The 25947-nt window shown below is 50.0% G+C and overlaps 1 protein-coding gene across 2 annotated transcripts in view; it reads right to left on the bottom strand.

The window, feature by feature from the left end:
* Positions 1 to 25947, bottom strand: part of CD99L2 (CD99 molecule like 2) — a 31359-nt gene that overhangs the window by 2730 nt on the left and 2682 nt on the right. Inside the window, exons 2-9 of one of the 2 annotated variants that reach the window (XM_079319041.1) lie at positions 9852 to 9917; positions 7871 to 7909; positions 6354 to 6449; positions 6065 to 6145; positions 5084 to 5167; positions 3381 to 3443; positions 2326 to 2361; positions 2137 to 2250 (exon numbers count right to left, since the gene is read on the bottom strand). In XM_079319041.1, the coding sequence (XP_079175167.1) occupies positions 2137 to 2250; positions 2326 to 2361; positions 3381 to 3443; positions 5084 to 5167; positions 6065 to 6145; positions 6354 to 6449; positions 7871 to 7909; positions 9852 to 9917 (579 nt within the window). The remainder of the gene's footprint in view (positions 1 to 2136; positions 2251 to 2325; positions 2362 to 3380; positions 3444 to 5083; positions 5168 to 6064; positions 6146 to 6353; positions 6450 to 7870; positions 7910 to 9851; positions 9918 to 25947) is intronic. The other variant, XM_079319040.1, reaches the window with a different exon arrangement.

The raw sequence follows: 25947 nt of genomic DNA, 5'->3' as shown, positions 1-25947 counted from the left end.
AGGCTTCCTGGACAGGACTGCTGTGCAGCAAGGGCTCAGCACAGATGTGTGCCACAGCCTCATTAAAAGTTATGCAGAGACTCAAGAAACAGTTCAGAGTCGGGCTGTGGTGATGAAGCAGGATCCCAGTGGAGTGTCAAATCCCAAGTAAGTCCCTTATTCAAAATGCAAAGAAGTTCCCAATGTTATCAACAAGTGGAGCCAAGGCCAAGGAGCAAGGCTAGGCACTGGTGGGCAGAGGTGGCTGCAGGAGGGTGGGCAGGAGAAAGCAGGAGGTCCAGCTCAGAGTTGGGGGTGAATTTAGACAGTCAGGAGTGTGCCATGGACCTCAGGCATCCTCAGCAGCTCCTCTGAGGGACTACTGTGGGGAAAGGCAGAGGTGGGAGTGCTGTGCTAACTGTTGCATCCATTAGAGAGGGACCAGGGAAGGGGATTGGGTGCTGGTCTGCAAATGAAGCCTGAGGCAATCAGGCCATGCAGCACACACTTTTGAGGCATCTATAACTTGTTAACACATCTAAATTTGACTCAGGGTGTGGCAGGTACTGGCTGTGCCGCACCCCCAGGTTTGGATAAGGCTCCTTGGTATTTCCCAGGCAAGGAGGGAGGCAGGGAATGGTGCTGGGGCCAAGCCAAAGGAGTGTGGTGGGAGCCTTAGGCAGCAATGGGGCAGCTGCTGCTCCAAGACACAGGAGAGGAAAGGTTCTGCAACTGGCTAGAAAACCTCCACAAAGTCCCCATGTCAGCAGAGACCCTGGCTGAGCTGTGGAGACAGGAGAGGTACAGCTCCCACCCTGCCCAGGCACAGCCAGAGATCAGGGACACCAAGGGGCTGAGCCACAGCCCAGGCATGGACGGCGAGTACCAGGTGGTGTAAGAAAGAAAGTGTGATGAAGAGTTCTAAGCAGCATTGTGCATGTTCTTTAAAGCAATCATCAGCAAATGCTCCTCAGAAGAGACTCAGAGCTGGGCAAGAGAAAGATCCAAGCCTATTCCTCCTTCCTCCATGCACCAAGCAGTGGTCACTGCACACCACTGCCTCCATTCAGACGTGTTTTAGTGGAGTAACACCAAATGCAATTTATGTTTTTCAATAAAAAGCAGTGGCTGACGGCTCTTAGATTTCTGTCATGCACTGCAATGCATTTAAGGCCTGACATTAGCCCAGCATGCCATGTCTGATGGCTTAAATTAATCTTCCTTTATAATTAACTTTAATTTCCTGCTGCCTTTCTAGGGCTTTGTGTCGCTCAGCTTCCTTCTCATCAAAGCCTTTACTCCATTTTTTTATTATTTATTCTTACCAAAATATCATTTAAGTGGGGGGAATATACAGGGGTGTTTCCTTCCATCACATTCATTTGACTTTTCCCGCTGATCTAATTTACCAAAATGCTGTTTGTTTCAGGCACAACTGGGAAAATAGCACGGTTCCAATAGAAATTTCAAATCCCAAACACCCTTTCCCTAGAGCAAATGGGACTCACAGGAGATTTCAATTGATTAATTTAAAAAAAAGAACTTGTAACTCAGCTCTTTGTAACTTCTCTCCCATAAAGAGCTGCAGGAGCCCACCATGGTCAGGTGAGTGCTGTGGGCTGAGGCTGTGAGGACCCTTCTGCAATGCCTGCACCAAGCAGCTTTAAGGGACAGCTCATGCAAAAAGTGTTTTATAGTAATAGTAAGTTATGCTGCTTAATTTGCAGTTTACTGCAGTAATTGTCACAAACCTGCTGAGGGTGCAGTGGGCTGAAGCCCCAGATGCACACACTGCCCCTGCTCCCTTCCTTGCAGCCTGGTGAGTTTTTACTGCTTCCTGAAATTTGGGAGGGGTTGGTTTGTTTATTTTGAGGCGGTATTTTTTTTCATATTTACTGTGTTTGGTAGTAATGGTTTGGTCTTGGGCTGTGTTTGTGTGGGGTGGGAGGAGCAGTGAGAGCCCTGGGGGTGGCAGTGGATCCTGGGGCTGCTGCTGCTGGCGGGTTCCTGTCTGTGCAAAGCCTGACATGGTGGGGGGCTCAATAACCTGTGGCTGGGGCTTTGTTCTGCCAGCTGGGGGGCACTGGGTGCAGAATGGCAGTGGGGTTCAGGGTGAAGCAGGGGTGTGCTTCCTGGGGTGCTTGGGAAAGCACTTACGCTGGATGCTGAAGCAGAACTTCTTCTGCTGGTAGGAGATGTAGCTGGAGACGGCCCCGATGAGCGCCATGGCCAGGCCGCTGGCGATGCCAGCGATTGTCCCCGTCTCTGCCACTGTGGGGCACAGAGAGAGCTTTGGCATGGGCACTCACACCACTCCTCCAGTCTCACATCCACTGCCACACCTACCTCCGCTGTAGTCATTGTCGGTGTTGCCGCTGGCACCTGCAGAGACACAATCCTGTCAGTACACTGCACCCCTCAGCTGTCCCCACTGCCTGCAGTGCTGAGCACTGCTGGGGCAGGGGACACACAGGACAGGGTGGCAGGGCAGCCCTGGCCTGGGGGTGGGCAGATGCCTCCATGGGATGCAGCATTTCTGCTGCCCCACACTCCACTGAGTTGCTCATTTTTGCTTCTGAGGGCTTTGAAGCTGCTCCTTTCCCTCTGTGTATGCACAGGGGAAGTTTTGGGGGATCCTCGACATGGGACACCTCTGCCAGTGTCTGACAATTACTCTCACTCCCACCTTTTACACCTCCACTGATCAGTGTCAAGGGAACACCTGAATGGCTGTCAAAGTGTTACACAGCACACATCACAGGGAGGTCACTGGCTGAGCTCCATCATGTCAGGGAGCCCTCAATTGGCTTGAAGTCTGTTTTGACATCACCTTCCCTGGAGAAGCTGGGCTGGGAGGAAAAGCTGCTCCCACTAAAAACTGCAGTCCTTGCCCAGTCACTTACATCCTGAATTTATGGAAGCAGGTCAGCATTGTATTAATGCATCTTGTCCTTGACACAGGGATTTATTAAATGTTGATTAGGCTCGTGGTGTTCAGCTCTTTATGTGACTGCTTTTAATATTTAATGCTGTGGATCCTTGTGAACGACTTATCTGATTGTTGCAGACACTGGTGGTAGTGTGGTGAAAGGCAAATGAAGGCATGTACCCATGCATGGCACCAGAGTGCCCTCGAGGTGATAGGGGAGACACAGGTCCCATCTGCCCTGGGGGCAGCTGGAGCTGCAGAGCCTCCACAGAATCAAAAACAAGCATCTCCAATGGCTGGCACCAGGCATGACCACAGAGGCCAAGAACTTCTCCCTTGGTTCTATGCCTGAGACCCCTTTTGCCCCTGCATGGAGGTGAGCACTGCTCTGCACAGGGCTCTTTCTAGAAGCTGGGGGTTATCCTGAGCTATGACTGCTAAAGAAAACAACCATACATAGGTCACCACTTACCCTTCTTCTTGTCTGGACTGTAGCCACCATCCACAATGCTGGCCAGGTCATCATCTGAAAATTCTTTAAAAGAAACAGGAACAAACTGTTTGGCACCTGAGGGAACCACAGCTGTGCCAGAAGCTGGAATCATGGGCTGCTTCATCCCCACTGGAGAACTGGGACTGGTCAAAAGGTAGTACTGCTTCTCTCACAATTACCAGATGTTAACCCTGAATTACTTTAAGGTAATAGAAGAGGTAATAACTGAATAGTTTAAATGCTACTGTACTTTTTTTAACTGAAATGACTGATTTTAAGAGTGATGATGATTGATAATCACAAATTATTGATAATTTATGAGTTCATTAAATGTTTTGGTGGTCAGCCTTGGCTGAGAGTGGAGGAGGCAGGAAGAAGTGGTTTGTGTGTGCCATGGCCATGCTGCTGAGGATCAGTGAGCCCTGGCTGCACCAGCTGGGCCTGGGCAGCACCAGCTGCTCCTGCAGGCAGGAGCTGACAAGGGTCAGCTACCCTTCCCAGAGGGACAGAACAGTCCAGGGGGAAAACTGAGCATGTCTCGGTACACATGAAGAAGTTATCTTATAGTGGGCAAATCAAATTAATGCAGGATAAGTACAGAGAAACAGAGTCTGTGAGTCTGCAGCTGAATGAGTGGTGCTGTTGAGCATCTCAGCTCCAGTTCCAGAGGGAGCCCTGGGGTGCAGCAAGGTGATTAATAGAAGTAGAGACCCAACACCAGGACAGCAAAAGGTCCCTCCTCCGATGTTGTGCATTGGGAAAGATTTCCTTTGCCTTAACAACCTGGAAGAGACTGCCTTATTCATCAGCTTAACACAAAAACCAGGTTTATGGGCTTAGTAATGAGTGTGAAAAGAACAAAAACCCTGACTATGGCAGAGCCTGGAGAGGTCCCAGACAGTCCAGGGTGTGGCAATGCTGGGGGATGTGTGTGCTGGTTTGTAGCCAGTGCCACATTCCAGCAGTTCAATGCCTCAACCCTCCCTGCAGGAGCCTGAAAACTCAGCAAGCCCAGAATACCAAAGAGCAGACAAGTCATCTAGTTATTACAATGTAATAAAATACCTGCCTGTTAATTACACATGTGAGCAGGGTATACAGCCATCCCAACATCAATAAACCAGCCGTGCAAAGTCTGTTTCCCAGTTCAAGTGCTCAGGGGAACAATCCTCACAGACAAATGATTGATTCAGAGCATTTCAGAGATGAAAAAAGAATGCTCCCAGCCCATAGGGTGTATTAGGCTGGGACCCAAGCCTGCTGGAGATTTACACCTTGGCACTGACTGTGAACCCCAGCAGCCCATGGCCTTGGTTAAAGAGCTGTTGGGGATGGGGAGAACTCAATACAACCTCCACAATTTAATGGATCAGAAGAGACCCTGGGGGAAAAAACCTGCACACCGACAGGGAGCAAGTCATTAGGAAGAGCCCCCCTCTGCCAGGGACCATGGAGGAAGAGGCTCCTTCCCTCCCCAGGATCAAGCTGACTGTGGAAATGTCCCCACTCAGAGCAGGCAGGACAGGGGCAGTGGATACTGGCAGTGGGCAGAACATTGGACCAGGCAGTACCTGTTTATCCCATCACTTGTGGGAATGGTGTCAGGCTGGGAAGGATCTCCTACAGCCCCAGAGAACAGCAGGGCTGGTAGCAAGCAGGACAGAGAGGAGAGGTCACCCTACCTTTACCCGGCCTTACATCTGGCCTCCCAGCATCTTTCCCATCATCAAGGGCATCAGCCAAGTCAAAATCCATAGGATCCTTTTCTAGAAAACAAGACCAGGGTTAGCAGTGTGGTGATAGGGTGAGGAACTCTGCAATTAATTGATTAGACAGGGAAAAACACCACTGAAAGAGATGAAGCTCCAGACATAAGTATTTCCCCACCCTGCTATGGGGCCTCATGGCAGATCTTCCAAACCAATCCTGTTCCATGCCCCCTTACTGCTATGGTGGAAAATACCATGTCCTTCCTGCAAAAACAGTGTCCCCATGGCTGGAGTGCCAGGTAATCAGGTAAATGAGACCAGTAGAAGTCAGAGCCAAACTCATAGCCTGAGGACCCAGCTAGTGGAAGAGAAGGAGGTGGCTGTACCATGCTCATGTGCTGGCTGGAATAACCTGTGACTTGATTCCTTGGAGTTATTTTCCTCTCTGAATGCTCAGGTGGTACCCCAAGCTGCCTGGCTCTGACAGAGGACATTGCCTCTGATAAACAGCAGCTAAAACCCAGCATGGAGCCAACTCAGTCCTCCCACAGTGTACTCCAGAGTTTATTCCAATCCAAAAAAAAAAAAATCCTGCCTGGGCAGGCAACAAAATTCCCAGCTGGGTGCCCTGAGCCTGTGGGTGTGTGCCAGTGGAGCCCAACACATGACAGAGAGCACAACCAGCTCACAGCCTTTCAGCAAGCATGGGAACAAAACACAGTCCAGAAACCACTAAAGTCCCTCAGAAAATGCAGAGTACTGCTCAGATGCCCTGTCTTCTCTGTGGTTTTTAATACCTGTTCTTTTCTCAAGGTGTCTCAGGTGTGCAAACAAACCAGAGGTTGGAAAAACCAGGATGAAGGCAGTACCACATCATGGCATATCCCAAACCCTGCCCGTGTGCCAGCAGCAGAGCTGGAGTGAAGCAGCAGGGGCTGTGGAGATTATGCTCACCTGGGTTACGCTTAGGAGGGGCTCTTGTAGTTTTTGGCTGCTTGGTCGTAGTGGTACGAATGACATCCCAAAAGGTATTGTCTGAAGGGAGGGAAAAAAAGCCAAAATGATGGTACCCTCTGAAATGTGGGTTCAGATGAGTGACGTGTGGCCAAACCCCCACCCTGCTGTGAGACTGGGGCTGCACAGCTCAGTGCTCTGGTATTTACACAATTTCAGCTTATACTGGGAGCACCCCTCCCCCTGGGTGCCCTGGGGATGCCTGAGCCTCTGGGGAGCTCTGCATTACCTGGCTTCCCTGGCCTGGAGAAGGGCTTGGAAGTTGGCTTGGCTGGTTTGGTGGTGGTCTCCACAGGCGTGTCAAAGTAATCAGCCAAGTCAAAGTCTGCAGGAGAGAAGGGATTGTTATACTCCTGTTGGTGGGGAAGGCACAGGCTGTGGCAAACACCCTGCTCTGTGGGTGTCGTGCAATGCTGCTGCAGCATTGCCAGGGCCTCCCACATCAGGCTGGAGCTGGAAAGGATGTCCAGCCACTTTGCTGCCCAATCATGACCTATCACAAAAGCTTCCAAAAAGCCTGGCCACCATTTCAGTCCCCCCATCCAAGCTGTGACTGCTGTTCAGCCCTAGCAATCCCAAAATAATTCACTTTTGGGAGTGTCCTGCTGGTACCTATAGCATCTCCTAAGACCTGGTGCAGATGAAAACGGGTTGTGGGTCTGAGCCAGTGGCTGGGACACTGCTGCCCGTGCAACTGCCTATGAGTGACCTTGAACTGAGCAGGGTATACACAGAGAGGGGCAAGGGCACAGAAATCTACTGCAGGAGCCACTCAGTGCCATGATTAATGCAAAAAACACCCCTGGGGAAGAAGCAACTGGCTGAGACAAAGCCTCAGTTTCCACGTGTCTACTTCCCAGGGGGAGTTTACTGGATCAAACAACCACTTGTTCAGGCTCTGATCCAAACACTGTAGCTCCCTGCGTGCCTCTGGCACTTGGCTTTTCTTGTCTCTAGCAAAGACCATGGTGGCACAGGAGCCAGACAGTTGAATTTGCCTACATTTGTGCCAAAATCCTCATGCAGGGGTGAGCAGACTTACTTCTGAGTGCTCCTCTGATGCAGTTTATTGTAGGCACCTCCAGTGGGACTGAGCAACTCTTCAGCTTCTGTGACCATGCTATATTTAACAGTGACTGTTTGGCCAGAACTGAGCCAGAGGAGCTGCTGGCAGAAAAACTCATGTGAATTTAAGGGAGCTTCTTCAACCATGGCACTGCTGGGAGCCAGCCAGCCAGCACATTTGATGTGCACTAACAGTCAGAGACCCATTCTCCCTGTATGAAAGTGTTACTAAGATGGAACTTTCCGTGGAGGCTGGGGATATCTTGCAATAAATAAAGGAAAGAAAATATCCTCTGGACTTCCTTCTGGGAGCAAAGCTAGCAGGTGCCATGCAGATAGGAACAAAAGCTCTTGTGTAATTGTGCAGTGATTTGTGTCTTCTCTTCCATTAGGATACTGCAAAGTGTGCGAAATTCTGCCTTGGTTGTAAATGCTCCCCTGCCACTCACCTTCAGCATGGACAGAAATATCAATATTGCATTTCTTTGACTGCACAGGAACAGTGCAGGTGCACACAACAGATCCATCTTCCCTATGGGCAAATAAATGGGTCCCAAAGCAACTGCTGAGGCAGCAGCACTCAGCCACACACAGACAGTCCAAGGGGGCTCACACAGTTCAATCCCACAGAAAGTGCACTGCACACTGAGCTGAGATGATGTGCATGCAACAAAGTCTCACCTGTCCTACCTGCTGGCTTTCTGGGACCCTTGGGAGTGGCTGTGACAAAACAGATGGGGAGAAAAAGTGTTAGTCATAGGCATCACCAAAAATGTCACCTTTAGACTGAGAATGAATGGCAAAGATTTCACCACAATTTTCTGACATTTGCATTTGTAAACTCAGGGCACAGGGTCATGAACACCCTGCACACAATGTGTGCACAGGGATCAGTACTGCCCAGGGGCGAAAATGGAGCCAGTGCTCCACAGGACACTGCTGCCTTGAGCTGAGCCAGCATCCCATCCCAGCAGGTGAAGAGCAGGGAGCTGCAACAATCTGCTCTAAGGCTCCAGGATACAGCAGCAGACAGGCAAGGGCAGACACTGTACAGAATAGTGTGGAAGCCAGAAGTGAGCTGCCAATGTTTAGGTGTCCCTGGTCTTGTCAGCCAGTCCAAGACAGATGATTCCCCATGCTGTTATGCACAGGAGGTTCCCTGTCAGCTGGAGGACTTTCACTGACACCCTGATACTCAGATCCCAGCATCCCTGGCTGCTCCTGGACTAAAACTAGCTACAGCCAGCCATTGAGGGGGGAGAGAGGGAGCAATATGGAAACCACTGCCTATTACTAAGTATATGAATAAATTATGAGCAAGAGCTGTGGCTGCTCCATTCCCATTAATTTCCACTAGATTGGAGTGGTGCTGCTGGGCTTCATTTCCAGCATGCTGCTATGGTTTGATGTGACCCAACTTCAGACCCTAGGCTGCTTTATTCTGGGGCTGACACGATGAATCCAGAGTGGGATGCCACACTCGGGGAGGTCATAGGGACAGTGCTGTCTCTACCCTTCCCTCACTTGCAGGGACTCCAGCCTGGAGAATGCTACTTTCCCTCCACATAAGGAGGCTATTAGTCATTTCTAACCAGGTCTCCTAAAATGCTGCATTAAAGTGCTTTTGCAAAATTCTAGATGAGCCGCATCAGCCCTCTGTCTAAGTCTGATACCCCATGGCCTATCCTGGCACACTGCAGCAGAGTTGCAGAGAGCATCCTCTACTCCACATAAACTTCAAAGTAACACAGCACCAGTGTCTGTTGTTAGACTACAGCACAAGAGGTTTCAAACACTGTTACAGCTTTCCCTTTGATACACGAGTATATTCAGCCTAATCCCAGAGCTCAGCATCGCTGCCCCGCCAGGTGCTGGGTCTGGGGACAGCCACTATGAACACTGCTGGCATTTGCACCTCTGCCACAGCATCTCCATGACTGGGTAGCAAAATGAGCCAGAGATGTGTGTGAGTGCACAGCGGTCTTGGGCTCAACCCTTGGCACAGGGGGAAGGAGTGTGACATTTCCCAGGAAGGGAGATGAGCCTCCTCCCATCTCTCAACTGCTGTGCTGGCAGTTAGGTTTTGTCCTTCAGGTGTAAAACACCAAAATATGGAATGCTGGCAGTGAGGCAGTCCCTGAGGAAGCGAGTTTCTTTTGCCTGATGAGGGACAGTGGAACTCCAGGGAGGCAGAGCAGTGAGCTCGTGCAGCGCCTGCGTCCCGGGCACCAGCTGCAACGGGAGCAGAGCAGGACCCGGCGCTGCCCCTGCCTGGTCACAGTGAGCCCTCCCTGGCTGGGGAAAGAGTGCCTGATGCACTGTTTCCAGCCCAACAGGGCCTGGCCTGGTGGTAGGCATGGCTGAGGGATGCAAGGAAGCCCAAAGGGCAAGTTCAGTGCCTTTGCTACCTCAGAGCACAGGTGTGCTGTGCCTCTGTGGCTCCTCACAGGAGTCAGAAAGCAAAGAGCACCTGGTCAGCAGCCAGCTTCTCCAGGAGCATCCCCAATCCACCTGTGTGCAAACCCAGACCCTGTGTCAGAGAGGATGAGGCAGTTGTATCCTCTACCACTCTCCCATCAGTATCAGATCCCAAAGAACAAACCACATCTATTAACATCGGTTTGTTTTCTCCTCTTTAAAATAATGAATAAATGTGACTTACGTCGCCTGGTGACAGGGTCAAGCAGAGCATCTTCTAGGTTGAAGTCATCTGTGTCATCCCCATGACCTGGAGACAAAGAATCAGGACTGGTTGTACTCACTTCACACAGAGTAAGCCACCTTTAAATAAGGCATGGCTAGACTTGTTTGCTCAAATTGGTTTACTTTTTTACTGTTTTTTTCACAGCCTCACTCAACATTGGTGATGAGGAAGACATCAGCCCTCTCCAAATGCTGTGACTGTTAAATACAGAGCAGCCATCTCTAGACTTTCCATTTGTCTGCCCTAATGGATGTGGTATAAAGACATGTTATGTTTAAATTTGTCAAGGAGGCCTACCAATTCATCTCTTGAGCTGCCACTCATCTCTGGCTGTGCTCACAATTATACGATTGCTAAACACCATGAAACATTGGGACAGTGCAGACAAATTTGGTGGCAAACAAAAAAACCCTATGCCCCTCTTCTTCTCAAGTGCCTTTCAACATCAAAGGCTTTGCATGAAAAAGCTGCTGCTGGCTGCCAAGCACAACTTAGCATTTCAGAGGCTGAATGCATCTTTCTGCCTCGGAAATGTGAACCAGGACCAAACCTCCATCCCAGGGATATATGTAACAGCCACGGGCAGATTTTTTTTTGCTAGAGATGCCTCACCACAACTCCAGTCCCATATCCCAGGGATAATTCAGGGCTACATCAGGTTCTCCTGCAACAAGGCCAGCTAATCCTTCTTTGCTCTGTCTCTTTTTTGCATGGCATTAATTACTGTTGACTTACCCTAGTTCTGAATGTATTTGTCTTGATAAATTCATGCTTTTACATCTCGGAGCATGCTGAGTAATTAATATCCTTTGGGTTTGCTAAGTACTGCAGCACTGCAAGAGAACATTAAAATGGCTTTCCTCTTATTCCTACTGCTAAATGGATTTAGCTATTGCCACCTGAGCTCCAGTGTGCTTCATGAATAAATTTAAAGCTTTACTGACAAGGACAATAACAATGGGAAGGCACCAGTCCATCAGAAAGCAGGTATCAGTGTTTCAGTGAAAAACTTCTATTGAGAGTGGTCACTAAGTACTGCAACAGCTGCAGTTCTGATCCCACTTACTCACACATCACCTCTCACTGTCATTTGCCCATGTGCTGTCTATTAAACGTACTCAGCAGCCCTGAGGGTGATGTATGTGATGTATGTGCAGGGGCAGGGGCTGGGAAGTTGCTGTGGGCTCCTCCCCCCAGGCAAAGGCTCAGCATTAGGCACTGCTGGAGGGGGTGTATAAAGAATGAGTGTCCCAGGCCACGCTGTGTTTCTCATGGAGCTGAATGATGCCAACACTTCCCTGCGAGCCTGGAGGAACGGCCAGCAGCAGGCGATGCACGGAAAATACATTTGAAATCCACATGGAGATGCGTGTGGAAGAGTCTCTTGCTCAGCACAGCAGGGCTGTGTGTGCCACCCTCAGCCTCCCTCCATGCTTCTCTCCTCCCCTCCCCTCCCAAAACTTTTCCCTATTGGGCCTTATTGCTGGTGAAATATTGGCACTGTGAGACAGGCCATGCTCTCCTGCTCTGACAGCCTGGGTGACGCCACAGGGTTAACAAGTAGTCTGTCAGTGTGAAGAAGTAAAGTCATGGAGGAAGAAGAGAGGAGGAAGAAATGTGCAAGACTATCCACAGTGCTGAAAAGCACCTGCCCAGCTCCAGGGCTTGCACGGGGAGGGGGGGCTGCCAAACCACCAACATCCCTGCTGAGACTCAACACACTCATCACTCTGCTGGCCAACTGCCCCAGCCTTGTCAGTCTGACAATCTCATGCAGTCTTCCTTTCCCAGAATGGCTCTTCCCCAGTCTTTACTGGATTTCCAGGAACTAACAGGACACCATATTTTTTTTTTCTTTCTACTTAAAAGCATGCTTAAAAATAGGCAGAAGGTGAAACCCACATCATGTCTCTGGTGGGATGAGAAACATTACCAGCATGAACAAGGAAAACATTCTGTCACCATGTGAGCTGGCAGGAGAGATGTGGTGGCAGCACCAATTCACATTATTATGCCAGGAGCCCTCCCTTCCTTCTGCCTGGCTCCCTCTACTCTCCATGATTAAGTCAATATTAAGGCACTGACCTGCTGCATGCTGAGCCCTGTGTTAGTGTATCCTCCCCATGCTTTGCCTTCAGCACAGGAGCCCAAATACGAGCGGAGGAGTGGAGAGCTGCAGGGGGTGTGCATGTTCTAATGAAGGGCTGTGGGGGTTATGGGGCTAGACAGAGATGTCCCCATAGTGGGGACATGGACCCAGCAGGGAACACAGTGTCCCAAAACATGAGCTCCCCCCACCTGGCTTTGGGGGACTCACTAAGCCTGCCAGCTGAGAAGCTGAGAAACACTTACAGCCTCCCTGGGTTTGGTGACAGACCCCTTGGCAGCTCTCCCCAAAGGATGAGAGGAGGGTGCCCCTTCCAAAACCACTCTCCAAAGAGCCAGCTGGAACATGAGGGGGCCAAGGGGGGCAAAAGGTGCTCATGGGGCTGAGGTAAACAACAACTGCTGAAGAGTACTCAGCTGGAGCTGCATCCTGGGGCTGTCCCCACACTGGCGGGAGAGGTGGGAATCTTGCCCAAGCAACTGTTGGGAAAACTGTGGATGCAGTGAATTGCCCAATAAAACCTTCCCAAGGAGCAGCAGTGCTTGGCACAGCCCGTTACCCAAGGCTTTCCTACCACTGTCCATGGCAAACCTTTTCCAAGTCCATGAAAAATCCTTTTCCAATATTCCCCTAGGCATTGGCAAGGATTAATAATAGACTGCCAGTTAATTGAAGCTGACAACATCTCTATTTCATGCAAAGGGTGTTACAGAGCTCTATTAGACCTTTTATACATCAATAACTAAGCAGTGCTGTCACAGGCACACAAACTCCCCTTCTTGTCCCAACAGATAAGACTGGAATGTTCTCCTCATTCTTTTACTCTGTTTTTAAATGGTAACAAATCTGGTACTTCATGGCCAGACACTGAAAACCCCACCAGCTCTTGGTACATGTGTTTACTGTGCACATGCAGTTGTTTGGAGGCACCACTGTCACTCTCTGCACTGTCCTTCGCTTCTGGGGCCCTGACACTGCTCCACAATGACTGGAAAACTGCAACTTCCAAAGCCCATCCTCTGATGCACAGCACACAGTATCTTTACAGTAAGTGTTTATACTTTTTGGGAGAGGTTGGGGCCCAGTTCTGCTGCAGCAGAGTTTGTCTATCATGCCCATGAAGCAGTCAGGGTTGTGCATGCCTGTACATGTCACCTCCCTCACAGGACATCCCCACCTACACCTGTTTATAGGGCCACTATAGCAATGATATGGAAAACTTCCCTTTGCTGGTTTCTCTGTGCTGAGGACCATCCTTGATGAGGCTGGTGACCGGGCTAGTTTGGGTTATTTTTTTCCTTACCCTTGCACTGGGTCTTTGGAAGAACTCTGCTGTTTGGCTGCTGGGGGAAAACACACATCTCCTGGGGCAGCTGGGGGCAATTCCAGCCCTGTGTGCCACCAGCCGAGACCAGTGGAGCACCCATGGGACTGCACCTCTATGGTAGGTGAGAAGAGGCGAACAAGATACGTCTCCCATATTTTTATTTAATCTGACAATCCACGGAGACCAAGCCAGAACATCACATGGCACCCAATATGAATCCCAAAAGCCAGACTGGGGAGACGGGGGGACCCCAAGACTGCAGCTGTGTCCAGCAGAAGCCACAGAACAGGGGTGAGAGTTATGGCCAAGCCAGCACTGCAGACCACCTCCCTCTGCCCACCCTTGCTGAGTTTCCTCGCCTTGCCGGGAGTATTTTTAATCAGAGCTAGCTGCTCTTTGAAGGTAGAAGGTTTTTGTGCTTTAATGTATTCTCTCCTCATTATTTTCTGTAGCAGGCAGCTCAAACACACAATTGTACTCGTCAGCTTTTTAGTTTTTACAATTATATATATATTCTAATTAAGCCCCTCTGCGTGACAAAGCTTGAATTACAGTATCATAATTCACACCCAGTATACTGCCAGGCCGTCTGCAGCAATCAGAGCGAGGTGATTCCATTTTTAGTGCAAGCCCACGGATCTCTTTGTGCAATATATATGTATTTAGCTTCCCTGGGAATAGAGAGCCTGCGACAGTACGAGATTGACAGCCTGGGAGATTACAGGAGAATGCAAAGCAGGTACAAGGGCAGCCGAAAGTAATTCCAACTGCCTGACTTTTATGCATCCAGCTCAGGAGCAATGCAGTGGGTGGGGAAACAGGAGGAAAGAGAAAAGCAAGTACTCTGGTAGCCAAAAGGGTGTCCCCAATGACCAACCTCATCTTTTTGGCTCCAAGTTATGAATTTGTGGGTGGGTTGGGCTTGAGGCTGGGCACCCACAGCTGTGTTGGGAGCACTGTAGAGGGTGCTGGGAAGGAGAGGTTTGGGAGCAGAGCTGTGTTGCTGGACCTCTGGGCTGCATCCTGGCAGTGGGGTTTCTGCCATCTCAGCAGACATGCAGCTCCAAAAGTCAGGAGTAAATGGCTGTTAGTCCAAGGCATGGGTCTGCCCTGCAGCACCTGGGGTGCCTGGGGCAGCACTCAGTGTCTCCAGGGAGCCCTCCTGGTACAGGTGACAGCACACCACCACCAGCCAGAGCAGAGCAGATCCCAGTCAGGACAGAGCTTCCCACTTGCCAGTGCCTCCACTACTGTCTGAGCACTGGCTCCAGCCACTGCCAAATGCGTGGGAAATTTACTTGTGAAACCCAAACTCTTGCTGACTGCTATGTCCAAAGCACAGTTCCACGTGTGCAGGGAGAGCACTGCTCCTCAGAGCTGGGGTGTCACACACAGTCTGTCAGCAGTGCTGGCAGGCAGGTGGCTGAGGGCAGCTTCTGTGCAGCTGCACTGCTCCCTGCAGAAAGGGCAGGCTGCCTCCTCAGCACAGGTAGCTCTGCCTTGAAAACTTTGAACTTCCAGTCTATCTCCTCAGCTGCTGCCAGGGAAGACTGGCTGCCCTGCACAAACAAGCTGTCAGCAGCCTGCCAGGGCAAGGGGTGAAAGGGCTCTGCTGAAAAGCAAAGTGTGGGAGAAACAGCCCCCTGCATCCACCCCAGCAGTGGGACCAGCAGCTGATGCTGGGGATACATCAACCCAGCCCAGGGCATGATCAGAAAGGGCACTGGGACACATTCCACCAGCTGGGATGACCTCTGCTCCTTCAGGGGATGAGGGAATGCTGCTGTCCTTGCTCTTCATTCTCAGTGAAACATTTTGATTTTCAGAAGTACTAATCAAAAAACACTCTTGATTATGGCAAAAACAACCTCTGCTGATTTTTTTAATGCAATTAACAAGGGTGTATGGTAATTCCAAGCAATCTCACTCTTGAGATTAAAGGAAAGCCTGCCAGGAAGCACATGAATAAAGCTTTAAGATGAGAATTTGCATAATGAAGACTTTCTCTTTGTGGAGGGACTAATGGTGGTTGTGTTTGAAACCTGTTCAGGGAAATGCCTAAAAGCCTCCACTACAGCCAGGGCACTGCTGCCCTGACCCATGCAGGCTCCAGCACCCACACTGCCCTTGGGTCCCTGCTGGGAGCCTCAGCTCCACAGCCCCAGCTCTTCCCTCTCTTCCAGCCAGTGCCCCAGAATAGGGCAGGAGAGGCAGCAGAGCCCCAGTGCAAGCTCTGAAGTCTGCAGTTCAGGGCAACACCTCTCACTTGGGCTCAGGATAACACCACGGTTCTGTGTGCTGAGGCAGCTGCATGAGAAGCAGGTGTCTGTTGCCATTTGATTTCAAGGCTTACTAGGAGTAATATAAATTATTTGACAGTGATACCAAATAAGCTCTACATCCAGCAGGAGTGATGGAGCTGGTGAGGAAAACCAGCCTGCATCAGGCTCCCTCCCAGCAGACATCACTGGCACCACAATGTGGGGCAGGGCCAAAAGGGCACCCTGGTAAGCAGAAGGTAAGTCCTCACTGGGACCTGCTTGGTGACACACTGGATGATCAAGGGATGCAGTGCCCATCCAGCCTGCACCATGCAGAAGGCTGCATGAAGGTCCGATGGCATCTTCTCCTACCTGGTGTGGAAGGACAGACCTCCAGCTTGCTTCCAGAGCACCTAAAGACTGAGCAGCACTCTGCATGCCCTGCCATGTCCCACAGCGCCAGGGGAGCACCTGAGGGCTCAGTCTGTGCTGCCATGGCCACACCAGGGGCTGCCAGCAGGTCCCTCTGCAGACACCAGGCAAAAAAAAAAACAGCAGGAAGGAGTTTCTCATCTGCTGCCCTCTTGCACAGCCTTGCCCACTCCTCCACAGCAAGATTTAAAACCTCAGACAGGAGTGCCCTTGACTTGTCTTTGCGAACAGCTGCATCTAGGAACTGCCTTGCACAGACCCCACCCTATCTGCCTCTGGCACAGAAGCTGCAAGGAAACATTGAAAGCTGAAGGCCCCTACTACAGACAGACAAACACCTCTGGGTGCCAGCAGCAACCCTGAACAGCTCTAAGGGAAAGCAAAGAACCATCAAGCTCAGCAGGACCACAGCCAGGAAAGGCTTTGTATGGGGGTTTCCCATTAAATGCCTTGGGCTGGATGCTGATGGCCAGGTCTGCCCCATCTCTGGCTCCACAGCAGCGTCCTCTCTCTGATCTCACACGAAACAAATGTTTCAGCAACTCTTCCATCACAGGATGGTCCAAGACCAGGTAGCCCTGCACTGGCAACACAAGATGCCAGTCGAAGCAGTTTTCTTCAGTATCAGCACTCAGATTTCCAGGGCTTTCTGCCATTTCGGTGCATGGAGCAGGTGATGTTTCTAAGCAACTTTAATATGATAGCTGTGTTTTGAGGTTTGTGTGAAAGAGGGCTCTGCAACAGCACTGCCAAAACCTGCTTTCAATTAGGTCCAGAACCATTGCACCCAGAGCAAAAGGCTGAAAGGTTTAAAGCAGAAATATTTTAGGTTCCTCCCTTTCTGGGGCGTGCCTAAGCCCAGCTCTGTACCTGTGATAAGGATGGGATGATGCCCAACCTTCTGTGCCTGGAGGGGGTATACCAGGACTTAGTGGGGACCAAGGACTCAGGAGGGCAGGACAAACTCAGCCAGTCTCAGCCCTCAAAGGAGCTCTGCAAATCTCTGACCCTCCCTTCGACTGTGGGAAAATGCCCTAGGTATAACCCTCAATAACTTAAAGGTGTATCTGATAAGAAAGGAAGACGGTTTTCCTTTCCACTTTCTTACTGCACGTTTAGGAATTTTTTAAGGAAGAACTATGTATCTACCTGTCGGGGGTTAGGTTTCTTTTCGTTTGTTCCTTCTTAGCGATATAATTTTTCCCATGGGTTGCTGGGAGACGCTGACTGCTGGTACTTACAGGTACTTGAGAGAAGAAAGGGTTGGCTGGACCCAGGTAAAAGGAAGGCGGGGTAGTTGCTTGCTCTCTGGCTCTGCGGCTTTCAGAGGACAAGCTTGTTTGGAAGCTGCTGTTGCTTGGGGAAAGGAATTCGCCATAACAAGCCCGGAGCTGCTTCTTCTGTGGGGTGAGCCTCTGCTCGTGAGAGCAGCCACTGGCCTGGGAACTTATTACCACCTGCCTCACTAAAAGCGAGACCCATCCCCACCTGCTGGTGTTCCCGGAGTCCCGAGCCCCCTGTCCGTGCCCTGCTGGCAGCCAGGCTGTGGCTGTGGCTGTGGCAGTGGCAGTGGCAGTGGCAGTGGCAGTGGCAGTGGCTGTGGCTGTGGCAGTGGCTGTGGCAGTGGCTGTGGCTGTGGCTGTGGCTGTGGCTGTGGCTGTGGCTGTGGCAGTGGCTGTGGCAGTGGCTGTGGCTGTGGCTGTGGCAGTGGCTGTGGCAGTGGCTGTGGCTGTGGCAGTGGCAGTGGCAGTGGCCGTGGCAGTGGCAGTGGCAGTGGCAGTGGCAGTGGCAGTGGCTGTGGCAGTGGCAGTGGCAGTGGCTGGGGCAGTGGCTGTGGCAGTGGCTGTGGCTGTGGCTGTGGCTGTGGCAGTGGCAGTGGCTGTGGCAGTGGCAGTGGCTGTGGCAGTGGCTGTGGCAGTGGCAGTGGCTGTGGCTGTGGCAGTGGCTGTGGCAGTGGCAGTGGCAGTGGCAGTGGCTGTGGCAGTGGCTGTGGCTGTGGCAGTGGCTGTGGCTGTGGCTGTGGCAGTGGCTGTGGCAGTGGCTGTGGCTGTGGCAGTGGCAGTGGCAGTGGCCGTGGCCGTGGCAGTGGCAGTGGCTGTGGCAGTGGCTGTGGCAGTGGCAGTGGCAGTGGCAGTGGCTGTGGCAGTGGCAGTGGCTGTGGCTGTGGCAGTGGCTGTGGCAGTGGCTGTGGCTGTGGCTGTGGCTGTGGCAGTGGCAGTGGCTGTGGCAGTGGCAGTGGCTGTGGCAGTGGCAGTGGCTGTGGCTGTGGCAGTGGCTGTGGCAGTGGCAGTGGCAGTGGCAGTGGCTGTGGCAGTGGCTGTGGCTGTGGCAGTGGCAGTGGCTGTGGCAGTGGCTGTGGCTGTGGCAGTGGCTGTGGCAGTGGCTGTGGCTGTGGCTGTGGCTGTGGCAGTGGCAGTGGCTGTGGCAGTGGCAGTGGCTGTGGCAGTGGCTGTGGCAGTGGCAGTGGCAGTGGCTGTGGCTGTGGCTGTGGCAGTGGCAGTGGCTGTGGCAGTGGCTGTGGCTGTGGCAGTGGCAGTGGCTGTGGCTGTGGCAGTGGCTGTGGCAGTGGCAGTGGCAGTGGCTGTGGCTGTGGCTGTGGCTGTGGCTGTGGCAGTGGCTGTGGCTGTGGCAGTGGCTGTGGCAGTGGCTGTGGCAGTGGCTGTGGCAGTGGCTGTGGCTGTGGCAGTGGCAGTGGCAGTGGCAGTGGCTGTGGCTGTGGCAGTGGCTGTGGCAGTGGCAGTGGCAGTGGCTGTGGCTGTGGCAGTGGCTGTGGCAGTGGCAGTGGCTGTGGCAGTGGCTGTGGCTGTGGCTGTGGCTGTGGCTGTGGCAGTGGCTGTGGCTATGGCCGTGGCTGTGGCAGTGGCAGTGGCTGTGGCAGTGGCAGTGGCTGTGGCTGTGGCTGTGGCTGTGGCAGTGGCTGTGGCTGTGGCAGTGGCAGTGGCTGTGGCTGTGGCAGTGGCTGTGGCAGTGGCAGTGGCTGTGGCTGTGGCAGTGGCTGTGGCTGTGGCAGTGGCTGTGGCTGTGGCAGTGGCTGTGGCTGTGGCTGTCCCAGCCCCGCAGCGCCTGCCCTGCCGGGACATCCCTCACTCCCGCTGCTGCCGCGGGCTTCCGATACATCTTGTGATATAAGGTATAATGTAATTCGTGTGAAGTTGTACAATAATGTAGAATAAGCAGTGTTTGTTGTATGAACAAAATAATAAAACTCAGAAACAAAAAAAAAAAAAAAAAGGACCACAGACAAAAAGGACACAGATTGCTTCATCATATCATTGTAACATCCAACAAAAGCAGGGCAGCCCGGATTAACAACCAAATGGACCTAGCCGAAGCGGAGATGGCTCTGTCCAGGGAACACCCAAGCAATGAGAACCCGATAAGCACCCACGACTAAGATAACAGAACCATGGGGAAAGATGCAACTGAATGCCCTGTTTTCCGTAAACTAAGACCGGCAAGTTACATCTCAATAGCACCTTCCCGAAAGCCAGGACACGCCTTCATCAGAATTCATCGTCTCCCAGAATATGGTTTTGTCCAGCCCAACGCGCTGAAAAAAAACCATATGAATATGCGGAACGACGAAAGAAGACAAAGACCTCCGCTCCGGACAAGAAAAATTGTATAAAAACTGGCCTAACAAAGCGGGTTTGGGAACACTGGGGGATCCGAAGCGGTAGAGTTCGGATCAGTCACCCGGCGCCGACCCGGCGTCTCTTACGATTGTGGCTGTCGTGGACCGTATCCCGGCCACGAAATAAATTATCGTTTATTTTTTATTATACTTAAATCGGCTTAATCTCTTTATTATCTATAACAATCTCGTCCACCAGCTCAGGATTTCTGCTCATTGCTGCCGTTCCAGCTCAGTGCTCCTCACAGTCCTGCAGGAGCCAGGGATCGACAGCCCCGGGGCTTTGTGGAGCAAAGTCTCTCCATCCTTCCCCTTCTCAGCCGAGAAGGCTGTCACAGAGTCCCTGGTTCTGTTTGTTATTAATTCCAAAGTTGTTGCTTTGCTTGCCTTGTTATACATACTAGTAAAGAACTGTTATTCCCATCCTCATATCTTTGCCTGAGATCCCCTTAATTTCAAAATTATAATAATTCGCAGGGAGGGTGTTTATATTCTCCAATCTAAGGGAGGGTCCTGCCTTCCCTAGCAGACACCTGCCTTTCAAACCGAGACAATGCCTAAAGGGGAAAGGATGTGGACAGCATCATTATTTTATTCCCACACCCCAACCACTTCACAAGAGGCCAAAGGGAAATTAGCACTAAACCAACTGCACAGGATGGAGAATTGTAAAAGATGACTTTTCAGTAATGGAAAAAAAACAACAGTGTCACCCTGGGCTCCGGTTTGTCCCCACCAGATGCTGTGTGCAGGTCTCTGCTGGAGAATGGATTACTGCCCTGGCAGCAAGGAAAGGGGAAATGTGGGGGATGCTATGATCCCTGCCCAGCAGGCACCAGCCTGCCTTCCCCAGACAGAGACGGGCCAGTGCAGCACTGCTGAGACAGCCCTGTCAGGGACAGGCAGGCTGGGACAAGATCAGGATGTGAGCTGAAACCACTGGCAACCTTGGCACACCCTATGCCCAAGTAGAGCCCCACTGTCCTGGGGATGGCCAAGTACCTGCCTGCCATGGGAAGTGGGACATGAATTCTTTGGTTTGCTTTACTTGTTAAACTGCCATTATCTCAACCCACGAGTTTTCTCACTTTCACCCTTCCAATCCTTTCCCCCATCCCAACGTGGGGGGAGTGAGCAAAGGGTTGTGTGGGGCTGAGATACCAGCTAGGATTACACCACAACAGCTGCTTTCATGTTTTCTTGCCTGCTGTCTACTCAGAAAGATTACAATGTACATTCACATTAGACATTTGATTTTTGCTTACACATTAGGCAATGACTATTTATTTGCAGATTGCCAAAGATGCCTGTTTATCAATCAGACAACAAATTGTGGCATAAAAGCATTTTGTTCACAACTCAGTGCAGAACAATTGATGACAAAGTCAGTGATTCAGTTGCCCAAAAAAAAAAACTGAAGGAAGAGATTAAATGCTTATCACCTGATTCCCAAAGGAAAAAGGTTGTTCTCATCAGATAAAGATCAAGAGGAGGCACTGTAGTTAAAAGTAGGTAAATAGAGAATTACACAGTAAAAATGCTGGCTCATCACTTGGGAAGTGACACTCCTGTAGTACTGTGCTATTTAAAATCAGGAGCAGAGCAGTAGTGGGAATAAAGACTCAGGTAATGCTGACAGAAGGAGCAGGGCTCTGGGAGAGCATGGGGTCTCAGCCTTCCCTGGCTGAGGGCACCTGTCTGCCCTGTCACCACAGCTGCACTGCAGGGCTCCTGCCTGGCCACTGCTGTCCCTGCCTTTCCACAGCACCTCCCGGTGCAAACACGGGGTATTTGGGTCAGGTGGGGAGAGGCTGAGACTACAGCCTGTGCTGCTCACTGTCTGCACCCTCCTCACCCACCCATGTGCTCTGGGTCACTCGGCTCTGCTGCTCCTGGAACATCCCAGATCCAGGTGGTGCTGCAAGGGGAAGGAGACTGTGGAGAGACAGCAAGGTGGGGGGCTGCACCCTCCAAGGAGGAAGCAACAACTTGGAGATAATTTTGAGCAGGTGGCACAGGAACTGGTGGTGATTTTTAACCACCCAGATGGCAGCTGTGAGCCCCCCTCTCCTGGCTTGCCCACAGGGAGGGAAGCTGTGCCACATCCCTCAGCCTTTTCCAACAGTTTGTTTTCAATAAGGTGAGTTTGGCTCCTTGCTTTCATAGAGGAGTCTGGAGAAGTCTCTGAAAAGGGAAGTTTGGGGTGTGTATCCAGCTTCTGCTACTTCCTATGCCCAGCACATGCTGCATCTCCATCACCTGGAAAACAGGTGCTATATAATCAGAGCACTCTGTGCTATTAATTTAAGCATAAAACTAGGTGCTCAGTGAGTTCAAAGTCCAGCAACAGGTCACTTGCTCTCTGTGACCCTACATGGAGAGGAAAGAGCACCAAGACTTACAAACCCAACTGTCTGCAAACTGTTCCAGCTCTGAGATTTTCTCTGTGAAAGTACAAATAATTCACTCAGTTAAGACCATTATTACAAAAAAGAAATATATGTTTAACTTAACTTAAAAGTGCTCTATTTTCTGCATGAGGTGAAAGACATGTTTGGGATCTGTGTGTGTTTTTAAAAGCATAAGGAAAGCTTAGTGCTGTCCTAGGGTGGGGAGGAGAGTGGTTGGAAATAACAAACTCCAGTTTCTTCAAATAATTACAGAGAACTGCAGGCATGGGTTCAGTGTCTCTTGACAGTACAAGAGACATTGTCACCAGCAGCAGTAGCTGGGGCCTGGCATGTGGGGCCAGGCTGAACACCCACCCCAGCAAAGTACCTGGAGCAGAACCCAGCCTGGCTGGGTCACAAAGCAGGGGCTCAGAGCAGGCTTGCAGCAGCTGGACACATCACCCTGGGATGGTTTAATTTTGGGGGGATGTAACCACTTCTGTCTAGTGTTGCATTGGCCTAAGATTGCGTAGAGATTTTAGGTTGGACATTTGGAGGAATTTATTCACTGAAAGGGTGATAAAACATTGGAATAGACTGCTCAGGGAGACGGTGGAGGCACTGTCCCTAGAGATTTTTAAGAGACTGGACATGGCACTCAGCGTCGTTGTGTGGTTGACATGGTGGTCTTTGGTCACAGGCTGGACACAATGACCTCACAGGTCTTTTCCAACCTAACTGATTCTGTGATTCCCTGGCCAAAAGAACTTCTAGGGTGAGAAAATGTGCTAGGTGAAGTTGCATTAGTCTTTCTACCTCTTCAGGCACTGTAGCAGAAACTAAGCAAAGCTCCAAGTGGAAGGCTGTGTACAGGATGGCAGGATGGGACCTGGGGAGATTTTTATTCTAAATGAGTCTACATCAGTCTGGCATTACTTTCCCTCAGATTTTTCTGTCTGGAAAAATGACCCACATCCTGCAGTAACAGGAGCACCTGAATGGAGGTGTCTGGTCACCACGGAGACATCCCACCAAGCTGCTCAACTTCCCCCCAGAGAGCAATCATACAGAGATCTGGCATTAAGATAGAGACATTCTGCAAACTCCTACCCCTAAAAGGATACTTTTATCAGCAAAGCTTTATGGACACAGACTAATATGCTGTTCAAAATCTCATCAGCTATATAACATCTGTTCTGCAGCACAAGCAGCTCTTTGCCCATCCACAGCTGGATGGAGCTGGAAACCTCTTCTGCTTGTTTAGCTTTTGCCTTCTACCCACCCTCTCCAGAGCCAGAGCTGCAGCTACCCCTAAAATCCCAATCCTAAGCATGTTCTTCTGAAGCAGGATTTCAGTAAGATTACTCCAACTTTGACAAGTTTTTTTTCCCAGACTCCTTTATGCATGGGCAAAGAGAGCATTTCAAATGGCAAGCAAAATTCTGAGCAGGTCCCTTTCCCCAAGGTTTTGATTTTCCCAAAACATTGTTTGCTGGAGACAACTCTGTACCACCCTGCAGAGCCTTTCAACAGCAGAATGATGCAGTTCTCAGCATCCCTCCTCTCTGTCTGAGCCACCACCTCCAAAATCTTGCCAATGCCTGTGGTTTTGCTTGCTTTGGTTTTTTTACATATGTTCGTGGTGACTGCATTAGATCCCTACAGCAACTTGGCCCTCTCCTTCTCTGAAGATACTGTTCATTTGGTTGGCAAACAGAGTGCACACCCAGCATCAGCTTTCTGCCTGTGGCCCCAGCTTTCCTCTCACAATAAGTTCCTGTGTTTCCTAGACAAGGTTGAAAAGCAAAGGAAAAGGATTTTGGAGTGACAGCAAGGCAGTTTTATAAATATATATTAGCATTAACTTCACCCCCATCATACCAGCAGGCTGAGCTCTCAGAAGATCAAACCAAAGGTGACCCTGAGCAGCTCCACTGTGAAATCCCTGTGAGCACAGAGGCAGCACTCACTTCTCTTTGCCATGGCTACTGGGCTTGTATCAGGACTTTATTTTTCTTCTCAAATGCATTATTCCCTCAGCAGTCACGTTCTTGTGTTCACACCCTAAATCACAGTTAGTGACTCCAGCATCTGGATCCCCAACTTTGAAGTTTCCCTCTCAAAGTCCTTTCATGTTCTACATTTTGATGTACCATATTCGTCTTCTCCCATTTTCCTCTATTTGAGAACTTCCACTGATTGTGAATTGTATCAATCAGCTTACAGAGGAATTATTGCACAGCTTTTCTCTTTGCCAACAGTGTTATGTAGTTTATTAAACATATGTTTTGTTATTAGAGTGGCTTCAGAAGCAATATCTAATAAAACCCCTGTTTTTCCTTTAATGTTAAAGTTAATGCCTTAAACTTCCAGGAGATATTCTTCCAAGAAGAAAACAAATTTGGGTTTAAACGAAGTAGTTTTAAAAGTTTATTCTAGTCAACTTGGGAAATCAATAGACACTTCTCTTTTACGTGCTTTAAGGGCTGAAATGTTTGCAAGAGGTGTAAGAAAAAAAAAAATCACATTTTTGTAGAAGGGGAGAAAATTCCAAGAGTTAAACAGCCATTTCCAAGCACATTTATCACAGGCTAGTAGAAGAAAAAGTTTCAAAATACAAGTAGAACCATGGAAATTAATTATTTCAACATATATGTACATAAATATCAGAGTATGGCACATTAATGCATATATATTCAAATATGAGAGATTATTTGTAAGAAAACAAATTTGGCTTCTCCTGCTTTATCATACGCACTAAAGACATTATCAAAGTAAAAACTATTCTTTAAATTTATTACCTGATACCTGGTAATTTTAACTTTAATAACACAATCAAGTATTTTAACAAAGATTTTCAGCAGCTTTATACAATGCTGCTATGTCCTTCGATTTCAACAACAATGCCAAACCAAGCCTTTCTCTTCTACTCCAAATGATTCCTCCCTGCAACTCTTCTGGAACATCCATGGTGAGTGACCCTAGGAAGTGATGGGGCATAGAGACACAGGGTCACTCACCTGGCACTGGCACCCCCTTTTCTGCCAGCTGCATCCATGGTTTCCCAGTGCAAAGTGGAGTCTAGACACCTGAAAAAAACTGTCAGAGAGATGGCTCCTTTCTGCTCTCTCCACGCTCTTCGTTGGGCACTGTTGTGTGGAGCTGGTGCAGGGGAGCCACCCGCAGTGACTGCAGCCATCTGTTCAAGAGTTACATATAGCTAATAATGCTGTCTAATATTGCTTTCATATTTAAGTAATTATTATAATTGCTAGTGGGTGCTGGTAGTGACACTTGAGATGTGATCTGTGAGATGCTGCCTATGAAAACACTGAGACAGCAATTTTGGAGTACATGCCCAACTGCTCCTATCATAGTTTGTAAAGTTTTTATTCAACCTCTTCTTACAAAACATAAAACACAAAAACTGCACATGCCCTTTCTGCCTGGCCTGCAAAAGGAAACCTTGTGCTCCCTCCAAAAAGCCCTCAGATGTCAAATTTGCCAGCTTTCCATGAAAACACATCAATGCATTTCTGTACTGGCTTATGAGACAGGACAGGAGAGGGGAAAATAACAAAAGTGGAACGTCTGTTGTTGGACTCTCACTGTTTTCCACAAGCATGTGGTTAACCCTGGATGACTCATAAACATAAAACAGAACTACGTTTTTAAAATTTAAAACACCGTGCAACGTGATGGCATAGGGAATGTCTGCCTCTGGTTACAGCCAAGAGGCTTTGCAGAGTGTTTGGTTTTCTCCACTGTCTCAAAATACTTTAATGCTTCTTCTGCCCCCCAATACACTGGGAATACACCAGAGTTTAGGAGCACTGGCAAATGGGTTGGTACCCTACAAGTGATGCCTGTTTCCAGCACTGCAGCCACAGGCAGATGGGCTGT

Source organism: Erithacus rubecula, assembly GCF_903797595.1.
Source record: "Erithacus rubecula genome assembly, chromosome: 15".
NCBI classification, from domain to species: domain Eukaryota; kingdom Metazoa; phylum Chordata; class Aves; order Passeriformes; family Muscicapidae; genus Erithacus; species Erithacus rubecula.
Note: the sequence above shows the minus strand (reverse complement) of the source record. Positions and strands in the feature narration are given on the sequence as shown.